At 37.9% G+C, this 22,178-nt stretch overlaps 1 protein-coding gene and 2 long non-coding RNA genes across 5 annotated transcripts; 2 read left to right on the top strand and 1 right to left on the bottom strand.

Annotated features, from left to right (window-relative positions):
* Window positions 1-4,762: 4,762 nt before the first annotated feature.
* Window positions 4,763-7,175, top strand: LOC121807443. The gene is made up of 3 exons (XR_006051818.1): window positions 4,763-4,935; window positions 5,007-5,069; window positions 6,664-7,175. It is a non-coding gene; the product is annotated as an uncharacterized LOC121807443 (long non-coding RNA).
* Window positions 7,176-9,490: 2,315 nt separating this feature from the next.
* On the bottom strand, window positions 9,491-11,628 carry LOC121808388. Its single transcript, XR_006052182.1, has 3 exons — window positions 10,515-11,628; window positions 10,233-10,398; window positions 9,491-10,115 (listed from the first exon to the last, which is right to left on the bottom strand). It is a non-coding gene; the product is annotated as an uncharacterized LOC121808388 (long non-coding RNA).
* Window positions 11,629-17,258: 5,630 nt separating this feature from the next.
* LOC121807840 (probable cysteine desulfurase) lies at window positions 17,259-22,158 on the top strand. 3 transcript variants are annotated; one of them, XM_042208178.1, is made up of 5 exons: window positions 17,259-17,670; window positions 18,425-18,926; window positions 19,341-19,542; window positions 20,456-20,875; window positions 21,611-22,158. In XM_042208178.1, exons 1-5 carry the CDS (start codon window positions 17,316-17,318, stop codon window positions 21,995-21,997), a joined length of 1,866 nt encoding a protein of 621 aa, XP_042064112.1. In that variant the 5' UTR covers window positions 17,259-17,315; the 3' UTR covers window positions 21,998-22,158. The 3 variants fall into 3 exon arrangements, with proteins under 3 accessions (XP_042064112.1, XP_042064114.1, XP_042064113.1); XM_042208180.1 differs by lacking the exon at window positions 21,611-22,158 and adding an exon at window positions 20,958-21,048; XM_042208179.1 differs by lacking the exon at window positions 21,611-22,158 and adding an exon at window positions 20,946-21,048.
* Window positions 22,159-22,178: the final 20 nt, after the last annotated feature.

The following is a 22,178-nucleotide window of genomic DNA, read 5'->3' as shown; positions in this document are numbered from 1 at the left end:
CCAACTCAGATCAAAGATCAAATAACAAAACAGGAAATGACAAGAGTTAACTACGAAGGAAACATCAACAACTAAGATTTAACTGTAATCTGGAAAAGTTAAGCTAATACAGAGTAGCAAATAGGTCGGCCCCTCGGGGTCTAAAAAGAACACAAACAGAGGATGATTCTTCGATGGTTTAGCTCCCTTCTTCCTAGATGAGAAAGAAGAGAGGGATTGGTGAAGGGGCTGGCAGCGGAAGCGTGCGTTCAAAACGGATCACATGAATTTGATCTATTTAGCAGATTATTTAGACAAAATCTATTCGCGTAATTATCACATGTATCATGCTCATAACTTGAATTAAAACATGCTTTAGCACATAAAATTCCTAAAACATGCTTACTACGGAATTAGCCAATTTACCTCGTTGATTCAATCAAGAATCGATGATGGCTTGCTCCGTCTCCATGTGAAGATCTTCAATACAAGACCTCGGATCTTCTGACTGGTGTCCCGGACTATACGCTGATATTTGTGTGGGCAAATCTCACCAACGTACTAGGACTCGAATAATGGAAGACAGAACTCAGCTCACAGAGGGAGCACAATTTTCGAAAACTCTCTCAAGAGGGGGGGGGACGAAAATTTTGTAAAATAATTGTTGTGTTTTCTGTCTCCTTTATTCTCCTATTTATATAACTCACATATTGGGCCCAGTCAGGGATCTAAGGAATAATCTGGAACAGGCCTCACCCAATTAGCTTTTTACTAATCAAATTGAACCCATAATTTAATATAAGCTTATATTGGAATATTACGAGCAGCCACTACAGAAGTAATATTGCACTGCCTTCCAAATCCGAAATTACAAGTATTCCGGGTTTCCTTTAATTGTATTTGATTTATTTCCCGCGCTTAAGATGGAAACATCCATTAATTAATTAATGTCTTCTATAGACTTAATTAATTAACATAATTCGAATTCCAAGAGTGGCCTTAGCAAGAAACTCTTATTTATTATTCATAGAGTAATCAAACTCCAACTAGCTAGGTTCCGAATAATAAAACCTCGTTTCGAGCTCCTCTTGTGGATGTTATCAAACGAGACTCTCCTCGCGCACGTTTCAACATAATAGCAATCCTAGCACCTCTAGATAATGATCACCACTACCCAATATACCTGGATCGTTGGGTTACGAAAAACCCGCACCTTTGGTAAGTCAAAGTAGTGGATACTCAATATCGTATGCTCAATGCTAACGTACATTGATTAAGAAATTAATTCTCAAGACCTCGTCTTTCAGTAGATAGCATAAAGACTCGTCTTGCTGTTAGATCCATTCAGTGCTATACCACACCAACGTCATCTTATTTCAGTAAGGTTTAGAAATAATCGGACTGACATTGCAACCTTTCGCGATAGGTAGTCTAGGCCTATCTAGGTTGTGAAATTCTTATTTTTCTTTGTTTAGAACTGACCGTGTTACCTTAAATTGGATGACGCCCACACTCGGTCTACTAAAACAAAGACTTAGACTTTGTTACGTTTGCTCAAACATTTAAATATGCAATAAACAACCATTAAATGTAAAACATAACAACATTATTACAAAAATAATCTGTTGCATTTATTGGAAAATAACCATTAGAGTTTTACAGTATCCAATCACTCGAAAGGTGATTTCTAGTATACAAAACCCTAACAATCTCTCACTTATACTCAAAACAGCTTTCGAGTATACAAAATAGTAGTGCACACGTCTAAATTTCTCCCACTTATACTGAAAGCGAGTTGAGGTCTTGAATGAGTCAAACTCCCATCCCTTCAACGTGGCTATCGAACGGTTTTACCGCCAAAGCCTTTGTAAAAGGATCTGCCAGGTTGTTCTCTGACGCAATCTTGACCACTTTTATGTCTCCTCTCTGCACTATATCTCTAATGATATGATACTTCCGCTCTATGTGTTTGCTCGCTTTGTGAGCTCTTGGTTCTTTCGAGTTTGCCACAGCACCAGAATTGTCACAATAAATAGTGATGCTCTTGGGCATATTCGAAACCACACCTAAATCCATAAGGAAGTTCTTGAGCCATACAGCCTCTTTTGCAGCCTCCAAAGCGGCCACATACTCGGCTTCCATGGTCGAGTCCGCGATGCATTTCTGCTTCACACTCTTCCAAATTACGGCTCCACCTCCTAAGGTGAACACATATTCTGAAGTAGATTTTCTCGAGTCCTGATCAGCTTGAAAGTCTGAGTCAGTATATCCCAAAGGACAAAGCTCGGCTGCATTGTAAACTAGAGCATAGTCCTTAGTCCGTTTAAGGTACTTGAGTATGTTCTTTACGGCAGTCCAATGTCCTTGGCCCGGATTCGACTGATATCTTGCCACCATGCCAACAGCAAAGCAAATATCTGGTCTAGTACAAAGCATAGCATACATGAGACTTCCAACTGCCGAAGCATATGGAATCCTTCTCATTGCTTGTATCTCAGACGACGTTTTAGGGCACATCTCTTGAGATAAATGGATGCCATGTCTAAAAGGTAAGAAACCTTTCTTGGCATCCTGCATGCTAAAACGACTAAGTACTGTTTCGATGTAAGATTCTTGAGATAAGCACAACATCTTCTTATCTCGATTCCGAAGAACCTTGATCCCGAGGATGTGTCCCGCGTCTCCCATATCCTTCATCTCGAACTGGTTTGATAACCATGTTCGAACTGATGACAACATCTTTTTATTGTTTCCAATTAGAAGAATGTCATCTACATATAAAACTAAGAACACCACATTCCCCTTATCAACTTTCTTATACGCGCAGCTTTCACTTGGGCACTTTTCGAATCCAAACTTGCAAACAGTTTGATCGAAACATTGGTTCCACGATCTGGATGCTTGCTTGAGGCCATAAATGGCCTTCTTAAGCTTCCAAACCATGTGTTCTTAAGCTTCCAAACCACGATCTGGATGCTTGCTTGAGGCCATAAATGACCATGAAGAGTGGTCAAGACAGAACCGGATCAGTTACTGAACCCCAACCGGAGCTGCAGAGGAGAACTCTGGAGAGGTCACCAAGGATCCGAATGAGGTAGCGAAGGGAAAGAAACCATTCCCCAACCGTTTTGTGAAGAAAAGGAAGAAGGAAGACCCGGTGGACTACCTATCTATATTCAGAAAACTTGATGTAACCATACCCTTCCTCCAAGCCGTGAAGCTACCTCCACTCGGTAAATTTATAAAGGAGTTCATAGCTGGGAGAGCAAAGGAGGACCAGAAGATGTGGTAGAAGGAATAGCATCAGCTATTGTCGAGGAAAAGCTGCCCCCCAAGAGAGCTGACCCAGATATGTTTACTTTACCCATAACTATTGAGAATGCGAAGATTGAGCATGCTATGTGTGATTTAGGAGCATTTATAAATGTCATGTTATTGTCAATATATAACTGATTAAAAGGGATGAAGTTAGTAAACACCAAGGTTATTATCCAACTGGGTGATAGGTCATGCATTAACCCAGACGGTGTACTAGAAAATGTGTTAGTCAAGATGCATGATTTCCTATATCCAGTTCATTTCTATGTGATACGCATGAGTGAGCCTGAAGTTAGGGAATCTAGTGGGATACTTCTAGAAAGTTCCTTCTTAAGAACTGCAAAAACAATTGTAGATATGGTTGAGGGGACAATTTGCATAGATTTCCACGGCGAGAAATTCACTTTTAATATCGATAAGGCCATGAAGGAACCTATAGATTCTGAAAATCTATGCTATGTGGATGTAATTGACCCCCTAGTCCAAGAATATCTTGAGACTAAGTTATTGTAGGAAAGGCTTCATACCCAGGATATGTATGAACATGTCGACGTTGAAGCCGCTGCGTGGTATGACCTGATCCGCAGCCAAGGGTTGTCTGACCAAGAGACTGAAGAAGCCATAGGGGCTTGGCTACAGGCTAGTATTGAAAAATCCACAGATCTTGTAATGCCCTGACTTTTTTTTCTTCTTCATAGTTGTTCTCAAAAGGACGTCGTCTGTTTAATGTCGGTTTTCATGGTTGTTTCTTTTTATCGAATTAATGAAATATTTGCGTTATATCGATCAAAAAGATTTTCGATTTACGTTTGGTACTTGGAATAACACCAAAGTATTAAATATTTAAAATACTACTCCCTCCGTTTCTTCATAGTTGAGTCATTTTTCCATTTCGGGAAGTTTCTTCATAGTTGAGTCATTTCCATATATAGTAATTATTTTCTCTTTCTTACTTTACTCACTCTCTCTTACTTTTTTCTCTCTACTTTATTCACTTTCTACTTTATTCTCTCCACTTTTTTCTCTCTCTTACTTATTTTATCTATTTATCCAACACACTCAACATCTCTTTCTTAAACTTCGTGCCAAAAAGTTTCACTTCAACTATGGTGAAATAAAGGGAGTACTAAAGTTAACTCTAACAAAATAAATATATTTGGGCTTACCAAATATATTACCAAATATATTGTCTTTTCTTTAAATTAAATACAAGTTGGGCTGCGCAACTAAATGAATAAATAAATGAGGGGTGTCTTCAAACACAAATTCTTCCATTCTTTTTCCTTATGTTTTTTTTCACTCTCCAGCGAAGATTTATTGAGAAATCTGTTCAGCTCCTTACCATTACAGAGATTAATTCCTCCTAAATATGATTAAATCCTGCAAATTTAAAACCACTGTTAATATCATTCATTTCCATTTAGTGACAATAAAGCCAATTAAACAGCAATCATTCTTAAATCTTTCTCTCTATTTTATCGCCCCTCTCCTCTCATTGTTCCATCACAATCTGCACTCACTCTTTTGCAAAACACTCATATTCACACTCCCAAATTTACAAGCAAGTGACAACCGAGAGGTAGAGAGCCAAACCAATACTCAGTTTCCGATAACCCTAGCTTCATCTCCATACTCAAGGTATCATACCCACGATTCATATCACAATATCCATGACTGTGAAATTTGAACCTATGCAACATTCTTGGCAGAAATCGAAAGGAGCTCAAGGGAATTCCCAAACTTTCCTATCAGCAATTTTTGTTTTCAACAAGGTATACTCCTTGCCAAGACTAAATTCTCAAGCATCATTACAAGTTGAATTCCAAAATCAGCCAACTTTGGGCTAATCAATAAATCGAACATATAACTCAATCGATTGAGCAACGCCAATTGAACACCCTAGCTGAGTAATCGGAAACGAGAGATAAGAACATAACTGGAATGTAAAGAACTTATCTTTCGGGGCTGTTCGGGTTGTTTTCGGGGTTGTTCAGATGTAAACGGAGGCTGTCCGGTTTCTGTTGGGGCCGTCTGTGCTTAGTCGGGGATGCCGAGTGGTTGAACAGCTGATACGCTCGGATTTTGCACTATTTTAAGGCCATTATTTGGTCTGTTTTGAGTGTCAAAGTTGCATTACATGTTCATTATTTGCATATTTTATACATTTTGGTGTGTTGATGTGTTTTATGCGAAATGTGCAAAATAGAGCTAAAAAGTGGATAAAAACGTCAAAGTTCGGAAGCTAGAGTAGAAGGCAACCCAGCGGACCGCTGGCGCACGCCAGCGGTCCCTAAAAACAACTCCAGAACGTTCTGACTCTCTCCAGCGCCCGCTGGGCCAGGTCGCGCACGACAACCTGTGTTCAAACTTAATTTGCCGGCGATACTGAAGTCCATCAGTGCGTTCTACATGTCTTCGAAAGAGTTTCGCGTTGGTACCAAGATGATCTCAATCGGAGTTCTGTGGAGAACGTTATGGTCATTCTACGAAAGTCGCGCAAAGCTGTCGAATGCTGGCGAGAATTTAGGCGGAAATTCAAAGAATGAAATAAGATATTACCTTGTGAAGCCCAATCTTTTCCTTAACCTATAGGGCACGAAATTTACCTTCTCCAAACCTTTTTCAAGCCTATAAATTCCTCATAACCTAATTCATATTATTCACCAGTCTTAGAGCCTCAATTCCATCCGCTACCTTACACATAAATTCTTCCATCTTCTATAAGGAGCAAAGAATTCAAGGGAGATCAAGCAAGAGCAAAATTAATTCTTCCGGGTTTTATCTAGTTTTTGTTAGATTGAACATGTCTTATTTTGCTTATATTTATTTAGATTATCTGTCTATGGATAACTAAATTTATAGAATCCTAGGGGATGAGAGTGATTGACTCTATGTAGTTCTTTTTGTTTTGTTTAATGTTCAGAACTCATTTTACTTTAATTATTCCTTGGTTTATATTTAACTGCTTGGTAGTTACTTTGATTATTGTTTGTCTCTTATCAGTGATGACTTTGAGTGGTTTTTATTCTAAGTGTCAATACAATATTTGTGACATGAGTGTTGATACACGATAGGAATAGTTCCTAGTAGAGCTTGAGTCAGATGAACATAGAACTAAATAATTAGAATTACTAATGAGTTGATGAAATCACTACCCTAGGATTCCCTTGTCTCGTCTGCTTTCTCAAACCAAGTTTACTGCAATTGTGTTTCATTACTTGCTTTCTTTATTTTTTTTATGTAGTTAATTACTCAACCCAAAAAATTAAGTTTTTCCAAATAGTATTTGAGGCTTTGTATGTGATAGAAAATTTGTAAATTTATTCCCCGTGTTCGATATCCGGTACTAACCTTTAGCTATACTAGATCTACCCTGTATACTTGCAGGTATTTTTAGTGCTAATAAAAAGTGCATCAACAGCCATTAACGGAGAATTGAGAGGATTGATGGACAGCGGCGATGGCTGAATGGCGGCAGCGGCGACAGTGAGATAAGGTCGCAGAGCAGCGACAACGAGGTGCCTGACTCGGCTTCGGTGATTCCAGGGTGGTGGATTGCGAACGGCGATGGCTTCACACAACCTCCGATGGAGGGGGATGCATTGGGACAGCAACGGCGGCTGAACGACGACCACCCTCACGTTGCAGCGGCGATTTCCGCCAAGGAGACAGCACCGACGGTGGCGGGAGAGCTGGGACAGCAGCGACGGCGTGATACCGGCGGCGTAACGTCGTGAGAAGGAAGGCGACGGTACTGTTAATTGAGAGTGAGGACAGCTCGAGGGTCTTATGAGCTTTTAGGAGTTACAAATCTAGGATTGACGCCCTAGTGTATGTAATCTACGTTTGTGCCGTATGGACAATATTTATGTGACTCGTTCTAGTGAAGTATTAACTGTGCTAGGGTGTTGTAGTTGGAATTTATATAACCATAACTGTGAAAGCACAGTCTTGGAATTCCCTTATCTCATATGTTTTTACCTATGTGATTTATTAGCAATAGTTGTTTACTTCAGTTTTTACAAGTTTTTATTTTCAAATATTCAAAATCTTTTGCTTCTTCAAATAGTAGAAGAAGCTTAGTAGAAGGTAGAAAATTTCTGTCTGTTTTTCATGTGTTCGATATCCAGTACTAACCTTTAGATATACTATATATACTCTGTATACTTGCAGGATTATTTAGTGCTAATAAAAAGTGCATTAATACTGCAAAAGCATTTTTCGAATGCGCATATATGTAATTAACTCTTTACCCATTTTCGACTATATGAGAATGAATATTTTTTGACAATGTGTTTTGTTTATGTATTTATGAATTATGTTTTATAATCAAATACATAAGATATGCAAAATGAGTCTAAAGCTTCTGCATAGTAGACAAGTTGTGTTCAGCGTTCACGTAGGTAACTTGTTGGATCTTGTAGACTGAAAGCTATTTCACAACCTAGATAGAATTTGACCATCTATCGTGAAAGATTGCAACATCAGTCCAAATATTTCCTTTCCTTAGGAAATGATGACGTTGGTGTGAGATAAGTCTTTCGTGCTATATACTGAAAGAGGAGATCTCGGTCGATTTATCATTATTAATCATTGTTGACATAATATTGAGCATACGATAATATTTGAGAACTACTTTGACTTATCAAATGGTGATGGTCTTTTGCATATAAGAAGATCTGTAGTTGAGATCGAGTTTTGACTACAGAATTAAAGTGGTGATTGAATTCATTTCTTGAATTCTACGGTACGCTTTTTGTTTTATTGCATTAATTGATTTATTATGTGATTATATGTTTATTGCATATTTTATGCATCATTTATATGCATGTGCACATCATATTTATGATTTTTCGAGCATGCTACCTTTCTGTATATCTGTGGATGTAAATCAAACGATCATCTAGAATAGATCTTCCGCTGCAGGCCCAATAGATTCTTCCCTCCATTTTCTGATTTGCAGCGCCATTGGAGAAGCTCTAAATATCATATAACGGGAATGATTACTCCAGGCATAACTACAAGACAAAAATTTGATTTTGGATATGCTTTGTTGACTTAGACATAAATTATATTACTACCTTCGATCCCCATTAGAAGTCTCATTTTTTACCAGCATGAATTTTAAGAAATTATTTAACTTTGTAAACAAAAGGTAGTGGAAAATGTTAGTGGAATGGAGATCCTACTTTTTTATATTAGTTTACAATAAAATGTGAGTGAAGTGAGTTAGTGGAATATGAGATCCACTTGCCAAAAATAAAAATAAAAAGTTAAATAGAACTTCTAATAGGGACTAGATAAAATTGGCAAAAGAACTTCTAAAGGGGCCCGGAGGGAGTATTGATTTTCTTTATTGTTTGATTTGATTTGAAAGAGTCAATGTTGGATATATGAGTTTTAGAGAATCAATTATACTCCATTCATCCCAACTAAAATGACACAATTCTATTTTTGAAAACAATAAAATAATTATCTATTCAATTGATACACTTAACCACTTTTTTTACTCCAATAAATTATTCAATTCTCTTTCTCTCTCCATTTAATACGTACACTAATATTTTTCCTCTCCAATTTATCATGCCGGCTAAGAAATGTGTTATCTTAGCCAGTACAAAGAGAATATTACCAGATTGACAAATCACCATAGAAATAGATACTCCCTCTGTCCCATTAAAAATGAAACGTTTTCCTTTTTAGGTTGTCCCATTAAAAATGAAATATTTCCTTAAATGAAAACAACTCTATCTACCTTTTCATCTCTCTTACTTTGCTCTCTCTTCATTAACACATGAAATAACTCTACATAAAATCCTGTGCCGATTTTCAAATGTTGCATATTTATTGGGACGGAGGGAGTATGAGATTGAGTCGCATCTAGGTGTGCGATTTAATAGATTAGATAAATTATAAATTACAAATAGCTATGAGTAAATACACAAATTATACTCCCTTCGTCCAATTATAAGTGAAGCGTATTCCTTTTGGGTCATTCCACTATAAGTAAGACATTTTTTTTGTAATGGCCACGGCCTAACTATCGAATCTTATGAAATAATTAAAGAGACGTGAAGCAAGATGCCTCTTCCTAAATACTGTAAATACGATAATTATACAATTCCTATGTTCGAATTTCACGATTTATAAATAACACAAATCTGGAAATTTAAAGAAACGAGCAAGGATCGAATAAAATAGAAGTGTGTTCGTTTATTCCTTAAGTGAATAAAATACGTGTTACTTTCCGAACTATGTCTTAACTTACAACACGTACGATAATGGAAATGAAGGGAAAACAATACATTCTAACTTTATAAATATTTCGCACATGTTGAAAGAAAAGAAAGCTTGGAAAAGCACTACCCTATTACAATTAAAAAAAATGCTAAGCTTCGGCCATTCTTCAGGCCCGGTTTCGGCCCGATTATAGACGGCCCGGTGGGCCGGGACGTCAAGGTGGCAGCCGTATGTAATCAACCTCCTTGGCCTAGTGGCAAAGGGCGCTGGATACCGCGTCCATCCTGGAGGTCACGAGTTCGACCCCTGGGAGGCGCAGCTTGGTGATTAATTTTCCTTGGGGGTGATGGGTTCACTGGCCTGGACCCAGGAGCTGGGGGAGGTAGCCTGTACCCATGTTTGGGGGGCGGCCAGGACCCGTGCTTGGGGGAGGTAGGTGGACTCGTTTGTTCCCACCCAAACAACGAAGCACAGCTCGGTGGTAAGACGCTTCACCTCCTACCGTTAGGCCGGGGGTCCGAGTCACTTCGGGGGTAGATAGGGAACCATCGTTGATCCTCCTAAAAAAACCTCCTTCCCTGCCGAAAACAAGCAAATTAAACAAGGAAAATGCGTAAGATACTAAGGCTTTTAGCAAACAAGTCAAGCAAGGAAAAGAGGCAACACTACTTTATTTAATGAAGACCAAGAGTTACCTAATTTAGGAGGATGGGGGGGGGCTGCATTTTCCTGCACTCAACAGCCGCTACGAGCCAAGGAAAGGCCACAGACTTATTTAACCTCCTTGCAGATCTTAGTCAACAGCACTCTGCAGAGCTCCAGCTGTAGGGCTCATTTAACCTCCTTGCAGATCTTAGTCACCTGCAAAACAGTACCAGAAACTCAGTGTGAATGCTGCAAAAAGACAAGGGAATAAGGCCCCTGCAGTAGAGTGGCAAATGAGGATGGGATTGCATTTATTTCTCACGAGTACATACCTTCATTATGGCAGGAGAACAGCCAACATACAATCAAAATAAGGACCCCTTTCCCTGCACACACAATCAGCCTTGCAGGCTTTCAGTTACACAACCCATATATATATGATAACCTCCTCGGCCTTACTTCCTTCTCCACCACATATCATTTACAAGTTAGTGAGTTAAAGAGTATCCCCACCCTCTTCTTCTTTTTCCAAACTCAAACATGAACCATATTAACATGTAGTGACACCTTATAATAGGAAATCACAGCATGTTAGATTATGAGAGCACCGTTAACCTCCACGAAAGAATGCTTAAAAAGAGGTAACATGCTTAGTACACAAGTAGTAGCTTTAAACTACAAGACATCCATTAGCCAACAAGTTCACTCATGTAGAAACACTAGATTTAGAAGCAGCGAGCCACTGCTTTTACACGAAGGAGACAGCAGCTTGGCAGTTGTACATAACATAGGATAGAGACCTCACTTTGTGCAAAGTTCCTCCGGTTAATGTCGAGGCCTTCCCCACAATCAAAAATTAAAAGCATAGGTCTAAACCTAAGGTTAGTTACAATCTACCACATGCCCAACCCTCCAATCGAACCAACCATAGTAGAAATTTTAGGAAAAAAAAGGGGGTCCCCTAATACTCAAGTTACAGTAGCATAGAGATTTCTCAATTTTCAACCAAACACACTAGAAAGAATGTAACAAGAACTTAGCTTGGATGAGGAATGGCTCTTGCCGAGATGTTGCGCCGCCGGAGGTGAAGCGTGAGGTCGACGATGGCGGCAGTTCCACCGAAGAGGTGGCGTCCATTCCCCGCGTCGACGACGCCGTGAAGATAGGGGAGGCGCCCAACGCGAGACGCCAAGGAGGGAAGCGACGACGGCGGTAGGCGACGGAGTATCAACCGGGCGCGACCGACGGGCAAGGCGCAACCAAATCTCTTCGATTTAAGGCTTCCCGATTGGAGATGTCGACATGAAATTGGGAGTGAGGGAGTGACGCCGGTGAACGGCGGTACATGGTGGCGTGCTCCGGTGGTCTCCATCGAGAAATAAGAGGGAGAGAAAAGGGGCTAGGGTTTTCTCAATTTTTGGGGGAAGAATGTTGATTCTGGGGGTAGCCGATGGGGGAGGGAGTATTTTTCTTTGAATTGGGCTAGGTACATTTTTGGGCTTTTCCTTTTAAAAATTTGAATTGGGCCTTCCTTTTAAAAAAAACCGTTAGCCATTATAAATACATTGACCCATAAATAATTAAATTAGGCCTTTGCATTTTAAACGAAGAGAATTTAAATTTTGAGAACAGACTAAGGATAAATTAAATCATAGAATGGACTACTAATTAAAGTACTAGTATGACAAAAACATCGAATTAAATTATGGGCTCTTCTAATGATTGCCAATTAAATGATGAATAGCCGCTATGTAAATTCGCGGCATTTAAAGATGAGAATTTCCGGAATTTAACTAATACTCGAAAAGTTCGGCGAATTCCCAAATAAATTAAATCACTTGATTTAATTAACACTTAAGGATTTTATGGAATTAGAAGAGGATGAATAAAATGATAACACGCTTAGAAATGCATGCACGCTAAATAAATAATTACTTAAGTCTAATTCAAGTATACTTATTGTTTATAAAGGGGCGTCGTCACATGTCAACTGAGGCCAAGTCAAGGGACTGTCATTAAGGAATTAGGCGAACAAGGTGGCATTTCTTTCGAAATGTGACTTTGTGTGAAAATATGAATAGATTTTAAATATGTTGTCATGCCATGTTTTATTTTACGATTACCTATCTGTTTGGCTATGCCAAACATGTTAAATCGAATTCGGGTCCCAGTAGGGCCGCAAACCCTACTCGGACTAGTGTACAAATATGGGGACTGTATGCTAGCTTCCAAGTTGGCCGGTCCAATGACCATCGTGGAATATGGCCATATTCCCGGTTCGGTGACCGTCATGGAATTTGATGGTGACCGAATTTCATGGTCCATCAGTCAATTTCTCAAAGTTCGGTGGAAAATTAAAGGTGCCAATAAAAAGCCATCTATTATAGCTTTTTAATGTTATTATTAAAACTTGGCCAACTTTTGTATACTAGAATGTTCTAGTAAATATATCAACCCTTGATGCTTCCAACTAATTTCAATGACAATTCAACATTAACTACAATTTGTCACAAAATTAGGCATGCCAAATAAAGCCAAACATTATGAAAACATGAAAGAAAAGAAAACTTCCCTAATCTTATACTCCCTTTTGTTCCATAATAAGAGTCAAAACTTTTTCATTTTTTTTCCGTCCCACAATAAGAATAACACTTCATTTTTACCATAAATGGTAAGTAGGTCTCACATTCTGCTAACTCATTTTACTCATATTTTATTATAAAATTAATATAAAAAGTGAATCTCATATTTCACTAACTTTTCAACCCATTATTATTTACATTTCTTAAAACTCGTGCCCATAATAAGAGGGACTCTTATATAACAGTGGGATAGAACTGTGGGAGAGTAATTTTCAAGCATCATTTTAAAGCGGCAAAGAAATCCAAATAAATGTAATTAAATGAAAAGACATATAGCAGCATCAATCTTCTATGGATGAAGACGTGGGCCACTCAAGGCAAAGCAATGAAGTGGGAAGATTATTGTGATTAACGCATTGATATTTTACCATAGTTATTGTATTTTTTGTTAGTCTTCCTTATATTTTAAATATTGATCAACTGGCCCGAAGGCAAACCGGAAGATTGTCCGATGCGTTCATTCTTAGAAACCTTTAAGATGTATACTTTTAGAATTTGTGACAAGTGGGACACAAAACCTTTGAAGCTTGTGGGGTTCACTCACATTTTAATAAGATTGAATAAAATGATAAATATTCGTTATAATTGAGAATAAATTATAAATATGAATTATACACGTATATATATATAGGGAGGGTTGTGATCCATTGCTAACTTTTTTTAAGGCTAACTTGCTAACTTATCAATGCAATGTATTAAAAATGTCAACACCATGATACTGAAATGTCAACATAAACTTAAGTTGATATTTTAATACATTATGTTGGCATTGATATTTAAATGTCAACACAAATATGTGTTGACATTTTAATGTGATCGTATTGACATTTTTATACTACGTTGCTGAGTTAGCAAGTTAGCAATTTAAGAAAAGTTACCATTTTAACGCACCTCTACTTCCTCCGTTCCACAATAAGAGTCACTCTTGTTGTGGGCACGGGTTTTAAGAAAAGTAAGTTAGAAAAAGTTAGTAGAATATGGGGCCCACTTGTTTATATTGCTTTTATAATAAAATATGAATAAAGTGGGTTGTTGGAATGTGGAACCTACTTACTATTTATCTTGAAGATGGATATCGAGAGGGGCAGCGACAATTGAAGCCATTGTAGTTTAGAGTTCGTAGAGAATAATATATAAGTTCTCTTATTTCTTGTATATTGAAAGTGTACAATTTCTCCTTCTTTCATAGGTGAAGGGAAGAACTATCTAAGGCAAGAGATCAATCTATTCTAGGAGCCTATTACAAGGTATTAATTACAAATCAATTACCAATCAATTACCAAACTTCTCATCAATTATGAATCATTTCCTTGTATAGTTTGACACTCCCCCTCAAGTTGAGCAACGGTGTCTCCGATGTTCAACATGCCCAAGACTTCGTGGAATACCTTATGATGTACTGCTTTAGTGAGGATATCTGCAAGCTGATCTTCAGACTTTACAAAAGGAAATTCGATGACTCCGGCTTCGAGATTTTCTTTGATGAAGTGTCGATCTACTTCCACATGTTTAGTCCTATCGTGTTGCACTTGGTTTTCGGAGATGTTGATTGTCGCCTTATTGTCACAAAACAATTGACTTTTCCGTGTTGGGGGAAAGCCTATCTCGGTCAACAGTCTTCGTAGCCACATGATCTCCGTTAGACCACTTTTGATTCCTCGGAATTCTGCTTCAGCACTCGACAATGCTACCACCTTTTGCTTCTTACTCCTCCAAGTGACTAGGTTGCCTCCTACAAAGGTAAAGTACCCCCTGTCAACCTTCTACCACCTTTTGTTATGTTTGTTTTCTAGTTAGTTAGATGGTTAGTACCCGGTCTGTGGGGATACCATAGTAGCTTTGTTAGCTCTTGTAATTTGTATCTCTCGTGCGGACCGAGTCACTTTTGGGCTTGGTTGATGTATGTTCTTTTGATGGTTTTTGATATATACAGGTTGGGGGTCCGCCTTAACCCCCCACCGTGATGGTGTTTAAAAAAAAAAAAAAAAAAAAAAAAACCTTCTATCAATTGGGTTACTTGCCCAGTCAGCATCCGTGTATCCATCAACTTCCAGGTTTTCCTTTTTCTCTAGGAACACACCATACCTTGTAGTTCCCTTTAGATGCCTTACTATCCTCAACGCAGCTTCCATATGATCTTCTTGAGGCTTATGCATGAATTGACTTACGACACCGACTGCATAGGTAATGTCAGGCCTTGTATGTGATAGGTAGATCAATTTTCCCACTAGTCTCTGGTATTTCCCGCGGTCAGCTAACTTCGCTCCTTCTTCGCTTTTCAATCCATGCTTTGGAATCATTGGGCTTTCTGCAGGTTTGCATTCCAATAGCCCGGTTTCTGCCAGTAGATCCAGTACATATTTCTTCTGTCTTAGAAAGATCCCACGTTGTGATCTCAGTACCCAATCCCCAATAAGTACTTTAGGGCTCCGAGGTTCTTCATTTCAAATTCCTTGCACAAATCTCCTTTAAATTCTGGATTTCTTCTTTGTCATCTCCAGTAATGATCATGTCATCCACATAGATGATTAGGCATATCATCTTATCCCCCATTTTCTTTAGAAAAAGCGTATGATCAGATTGGCTTTGTGTGACGCCATGTTTGACCATTGCTTGGCAGAATCTTCTGAACCATATCCTCGGGGACTGCTTGAGCCCGTATAGAGTCTTCCTTAGCCTGCATACTTCTCCTACCCCAAACTCCTCTGAACAACCTGGAGGAACTTCCATGTACACTTCCTTGTCCTTCTCGAGTTCTCCATGTAAGAAGGCGTTGGTTACATCAAACTGGTGCAAAGGCCAGTCCTTAGAAGCAGCTACAGACAACAACGTTCTCACTGTATTTAGTTTAGCCACTGGAGAAAAGGTCTCTTCATAGTCCACTCCATATACTTGAGTGAATCCCTTGGCTACCAATCGCGCTTTGTATCTCTCGATTGAACCATCTGCTCGTCTCTTGATAGTAAAGACTCATCTGCATCCAACTGGTTTCTTCCCACGTGTCATTCTTCTTTAAGGCATCTATCTCCTATTTCATTGCATCCCTCCAATATTTGTGCCTCATTGCATCCTCGAACGATTGTGGAATTTCTTCTTCCTCATATAGGGCAGCCTCAAATGCCCTTGCCATCTCCGTGAGTTGTCCTTGAACAGTATTTGCCAACGAATATCTTGATATTCTTCCCGTCCAATCTGGGGAGTATCTTCGTGGAGGGACGCCTCTAGTACTTCTCTTGGGCAACTCATACTGCCCAGTATCTTCATCTACGCCCATTGGTTCTCCTTCATCTTCCCAGTCATTATTAGTGTTGTCTGTAACATGCAAAGGTACAATGCTATTTTCAGAGCTGTTTACCTCGGGATCCGAGATCGGGGATGGTTCGGCCATGTCACTTAATTCCACGTCCTGTATGTTGGAGTTCGGCTGCCCGGTGGTGCCGCTAACTGTCTCGGGTGGACCGACATCTGTAACAGGCGATGACTGTGGAGGCCGGTTACTCTCCCCCTAGGCTCAGTCATGGATATGGGTATGGTCGGTCTAGGTATGGGACTGTGATGAGCTTTCTCTGAGTCCACCACGTTAACAACCTGCTCTGATACCATCTTGAAGATGGATATCGAGAGGGGCAGCGGCGATTGAAGCCATTGTAGTTTAGAGTTTGTAGAGAATATTATATAAGTTTTCTTATTTCTTGTATATTGAAAGTGTACAATTTCTCCTTCTTTTATAGGTGAAGGGAAGAACTATCTAAGGCAAGAGATCAATCTATCTAGGAGCCTATTACAAGGTATTAATTACAAATCAATTACCAATCTTCTCATCAATTATGGATCCTTTCCTTGTATAGTTTGACAATTTATAGAAAAAGTGAAATGTGACTCTTATTGTGGAACGGAGGGAGTACCATTATGGAACAAAGGGAGTAATAATTACTATCAATTATGGAGTTAGAAACCTAATAAAACCCTATAAGTATATTAAATTTCATATATAAGAAAGATTTCTTTACAATCAATGATTGTAAGTTTAGGTTGATATTCGAAAATAGGTATATAAAATTTGCTATTAATCATGCATCACCTTTTAAAAACCTGTAAGATTGTTAATATTCATATTTAAATACCCACCAAAAATTAATTGCACCATTAAATATGAGTTGAATTCAAATTATATTTCTGTTACAAAATTATATCATTAGACGGCTACGCACGCTTTCGAGTTGGAACAAGTATTCAATTTCTTCTTATCCTCATTCCTATGGTCATTAGACTGCTACGCACGCTTTCTAGTTGGAACAAGTATTCAATTTCTTCTTATCCGCATTCCTATGGTCTTAGAGTCGCCTATCAATATTATTTTAAAACACGAATTACTCTACTAATACTTTCTATATATATTTGTGATCATTTTTTTAAATACACAAGCAAGTTATATCTAACTTCCTACACATCCACACATTCAACAAATTAGTTATTCACAAATTTCGAACCATGACCATGCAAATGAAATTTGAACTTCATCATCATTCTCCATTTTATGAAACTTCCCTAAATGATGATCAAGACATCAACAACTTCATGAATGATGCTCTTGATAATCATCATTTTGATGACATAGTCAGCCATGAGACTGTTCCATTTCATGTAGTTGGAAGAGGTGTTCCGAAGAACAACGACTCCACTAAGAAGAAACTTAGGTGGTTGCGCTCTCAAATTATTGGCACCTCGGCCGAATTTGAAACTCCTTTTGGTCGGCGCCACCTCACTTACGCCGATCACACTGCTTCCGGTCGCTCCCTCCACTACATTGAGAACTATGTCACAACCAAATTACTTCCCTTCTATGGTAAGTACATCAATATTCATGGATAGATCATAAAATCTTAATTAATCAATGAGAGTGAATTCTTTTTAGTTGCAAATACAAGGTTAGGATAGATAATTAGGGTTCACTAACTCGAAGTTAAGAATACATAATTTTAAATTATTATCTAAGTGATAGATAGTAACTATTTGTACAAATTTGTAAATTCAATGGTAAAGAGTACATAATTTTAAATTATTATCTTAGTGATAGATAGTAACTATTTGTTCAAATTTGTAAATTCAATAGTGGGAGAAGATAATTTTGAATTATTATCTTAGTGATAGTATATAGTAACTATTTGTACAAAATTGTAAATATAAGACACTATTAAATCCATGGTGGAATTCCTCTATATCACACCATGAGATAATATTACTATATCAATATGATATGATAAAATTACCAAATATCGAAGTAAACACAAAGAGACTAATAGATAATATTACACCCATGCATAAAAGTTACTAGTAATATGAGTTTTAATCTAAAATTAATAAAGTATTATTAAAATAAAAGTTGTTAGCATGTTATCCGTGGAAAGTGAAACATAAACTGATTATAAATAAATAGAAACTAATTTTAATGAACTTTTTAAAAAGTAAAACATAACTATTGATCATAAATAAATAGAAACTAATTTTAATGAACTATCTTAAAAAAGAAAACATAACTATTTTTCGTAGGAAGCACTATACATATTTTGAAAGCAAAAATGAGTTGTTTTTACGATTAGGCAACACTCACACGAGCGACAGCCATGTCGGATACCACACCACAAAGATGGTGCACAACGCGAAAAGCTACATGAAGAGATGCTTAGGAGGCGGAGAAGAAGATGCCATAATATTTTGCGGGTCGGGCTCCACGACCGCGATCAAACGCCTCCAAGAAGTCATGGGAATCGCCATTCCTTCCATTCTTAGGAAGAGCTTATTGAAATGCTTAAGCGACAAAGAGAGATGGGTGGTGTTCGTAGGTCCCTATGAGCACCACTCCAACCTTCTCTCCTGGCGGCAAAGCCTCGCCGAGGTGGTGGAGATCGGCCTCGACCGCCTCGGACACATCGACATGGAGGCTCTGACCAACAACCTTAGTCTCTACAAGGATCAAAATCGCCAAATGCTCGGCTCTTTCTCCGCTTGTAGCAACGTCACAGGAATCATTACCGACACCCGCGCCATCACCCGCCTCCTCCACCAATACGGAGCGTTCGCGTGTTTCGACTTTGCTGCCAGGTCAACAATTCACCCTAACAAACTTTTTTATGGAATAAACTTTTAAAGGTGGATTCGATCCTAAAACCTTTGGCATCATACATTAATCACTCTACCACTAGACTGTTGTTACTATGTACTCCCTCCGTCCCAGATAGTTTGTCCCTTTTTTCTATTTCGGTCCGTCCCACATAGTTTGTCTCATTTCACTTTTTATCAGTTTTGGTAGTGGACCCCGTATTGTACTAACTCATTCCTACTCACATTTTTATTACTATAAAACTAATATATAAAAGTAGAACCCACATTCTACAAACTTTTTCAACTCAATTTTCGTTACATTTCTTAAAATCCGTGTCCGGTCAAAATGAGACAAACTATCTAGGACTGATGGAGTATTTATTTTATTTTATGAATTATGTATGTTTGATGTAGTGGGCCGTATACAAAGATTGAGATGAGATCAAGCAAAACGGATGGATACGATGCAATATTCTTGAGCCCACATAAGTTTTTGGGAGGTCCAGGTACACCGGGGATACTATTGATGAGCAAGATTCTTTACCGTCTCGATTCATCACCTCCATCTACTTGTGGAGGTGGAACTGTTGATTTTGTCAATAATTTGAGTGAACAGGTAATTGTTTTCTTACCTTTTCCACAAAATATTGAATTGTGATTTTGCAGATCGCATCCACAACCTATTACTCTCACCGAAATTAATTGGATGGACTATACAAGTTTTTAAGTCTGGTTTGTTCTATATTTTCAAAATTAGAATGATAATGACCAAGTTTCATAATTTCGCCGTTATTTTATACATAGATTTTCCGAGGAATCCCTCGTGACGTGGCAATCAGATTTCACACTTATTTCTGGTTAAACCACACGACGTCATTATGTGTTATCGTTGTTTTTTCGATGTAGATAAATCTGATTGTGGCATCTTCGCGGGTTTCATCGGCAAAAAGACGTATTGAGATGATTGCAAATTTCTGAAACTTGTGATTTATCTTTCCGATTTTGAAAAGTATGAACAAACCAAAATTTGACAAAAAAATTTCATGTTTATTTAGCTATTTTCCCTATTATAGAAATTTGAACATGTTATTATTATAATAGTAATAGATCTTAATATCAATCAAGATTGATATTTTTTAAGTAAAATAAATGTAAAGAAACGTTGGTTGGAAAAGTTAGTGGAATGTGGAACTCACTTTTTATATTGGTTTTATAATAAAATGTGAGTAAAATGAGTTAATGGAATGTGAGACCTACTTACTATTTATGATAAAAATAAAGTGTGACAATTATTGTGGGACGGACTGAAATGGAAAAGAGTGACAATTATAATGGGACGAATTGTGTATCATTTATTATGCAGTTAAACCTTCTTTTTTTGTAGGTAGGACGCGATTTACTTTTATTAATTAGTAAGTGATTAATACTAGTATAAATACACATATAAACTATAAAGTGGGTAGTAGCCTATTAATTAATAATTTAATCACCCTGGCAAAATAATTGTAGCATACATTTTTGTGAATTAGGACACCCTATACGTAGACGATATAGAAGAAAGAGAAGACGCCGGAACTCCACAAAACATCCAAAAAGTAAGAGCTGGCTTAGCTTTCTGGATCAAGGAATTCATAGGTTATAAAGCCATAGCGATGGTGGAGAAGACACACATTGAGAAAGTATTGCAACGATTGATTCGCAATCCAAACATTGTGATATTAGGCAGCACCGTTGTGAAGAGACAAGCCATCTTATCTTTCCTTGTACACACTTCATCCCCAAGCAAGAGCATAGGCAAGCCTCTCAACGGCTCCTTCGTCGCGAAGCTTCTCAATGACCTCTTCGGCATTCAAGCCCGCGGAGGCTGCGCCTGTGCCGGCTCCTACGCCCACACTTTGCTCAATCTTGAAGAGCACCGCTCGCTTGCCATGAGATCCTTCATCAAAGAGGTGATTTAGTTACTCATTTATTCTATGTTTTTTTCATTTAGAAAACCTTGATTTTGATGTCTTATATTAGGAATTAATGAAGTCTTATATTGTTGGCTTGTGAACCTATACTACATTGGAGAATTGGTGAATGAAGGAAGTTGGAAACAATATACAAGTTATTGTAACCCCAATCAGTTTGAGACATTTTGGAACTCAAAAATAAATTCGTGCGGGCTTTGTCCAAAATGAACTATATTAAACTAATGTGTAATCAACATTCCTAACAAGTGGCCTGATATTAGAGTTCAAGTGGCTTGGGTTGGGACTTGGACTCGTATGACTGGATGTGGAAAGTTTGTTGGGTGTAAACTCATACCAACATCAAGTAATGAGGAAAATTGGAAGTAATATATAAGTGATGTCCAATCCAATTAATTTGAGGTCATTTGAGAGTGACCTAAAAACAAATATGTGAAAGTGAACAATATCAAACTAATGTACAGTCCATGGGCGGAACTATATGTATAAATGGAGGGGGCTTTAGCCCCTGATGAATTCATTTTTTTTAACTTTTTTCTATTTTAAAATTCATGTTTTATACATATAATTATATAAGAGCCCTTATTAATAATCTAAATTACCTAAAATATAGCCGCTACTAACGTATATTTCTTCGCCTGCCACTGGTGCAGTCGAATAGCAAGTCTGCGATCCTAAGATATATACATATATAATGATATATCTCTGATGTAGGGATATGTTGGAACAAAGCCCGGATGGACAAGAGTGAGCTTCCCATATTACATGTCGGAGAAAGAAGTGGACTTCATTCTAGGAGCCATCGAATTCATAGCGATGTACGGGCAGAGATTCCTGGCTTGTTACCATATCAACTGGACAAAGGGGACTTGGACTTTCAAGAAAAACTCATACAAGGATCAATATAGCTCATCTTTAGCAAGCATGATCAAGGCCTTAAACATGGAACACAATGTAAAACAAATGAAACAAGATGTGGCCTTGAAATACAAGAACTACATGGAAACTGCCATGAGAGTGGCTTCCCTTCTACCCAAATTTCCTCCCCATAGAGAAACTCCACAAGAGATAGATATGAATCTTGTACCTTTTAGAGTTTAGATAAGTACTACTTAAATATCCATGGTTAGATATCACTAGATACTATAATTAATTCAAAATTGGTTTATTAAAAAAACTGTACTTGATAAAAAAAAGAAGTTATATTAGTAGCTCACAATTTAGTAGTACTAACACTAATAAAAATTTAATATATTATTTCATCTGCAATATTTTTATTTTT

The sequence above is a fragment of the Salvia splendens genome, chromosome 6 (genome assembly GCF_004379255.2).
Source record: "Salvia splendens isolate huo1 chromosome 6, SspV2, whole genome shotgun sequence".
NCBI classification, from domain to species: domain Eukaryota; kingdom Viridiplantae; phylum Streptophyta; class Magnoliopsida; order Lamiales; family Lamiaceae; genus Salvia; species Salvia splendens.
Note: the sequence above shows the minus strand (reverse complement) of the source record. Positions and strands in the feature narration are given on the sequence as shown.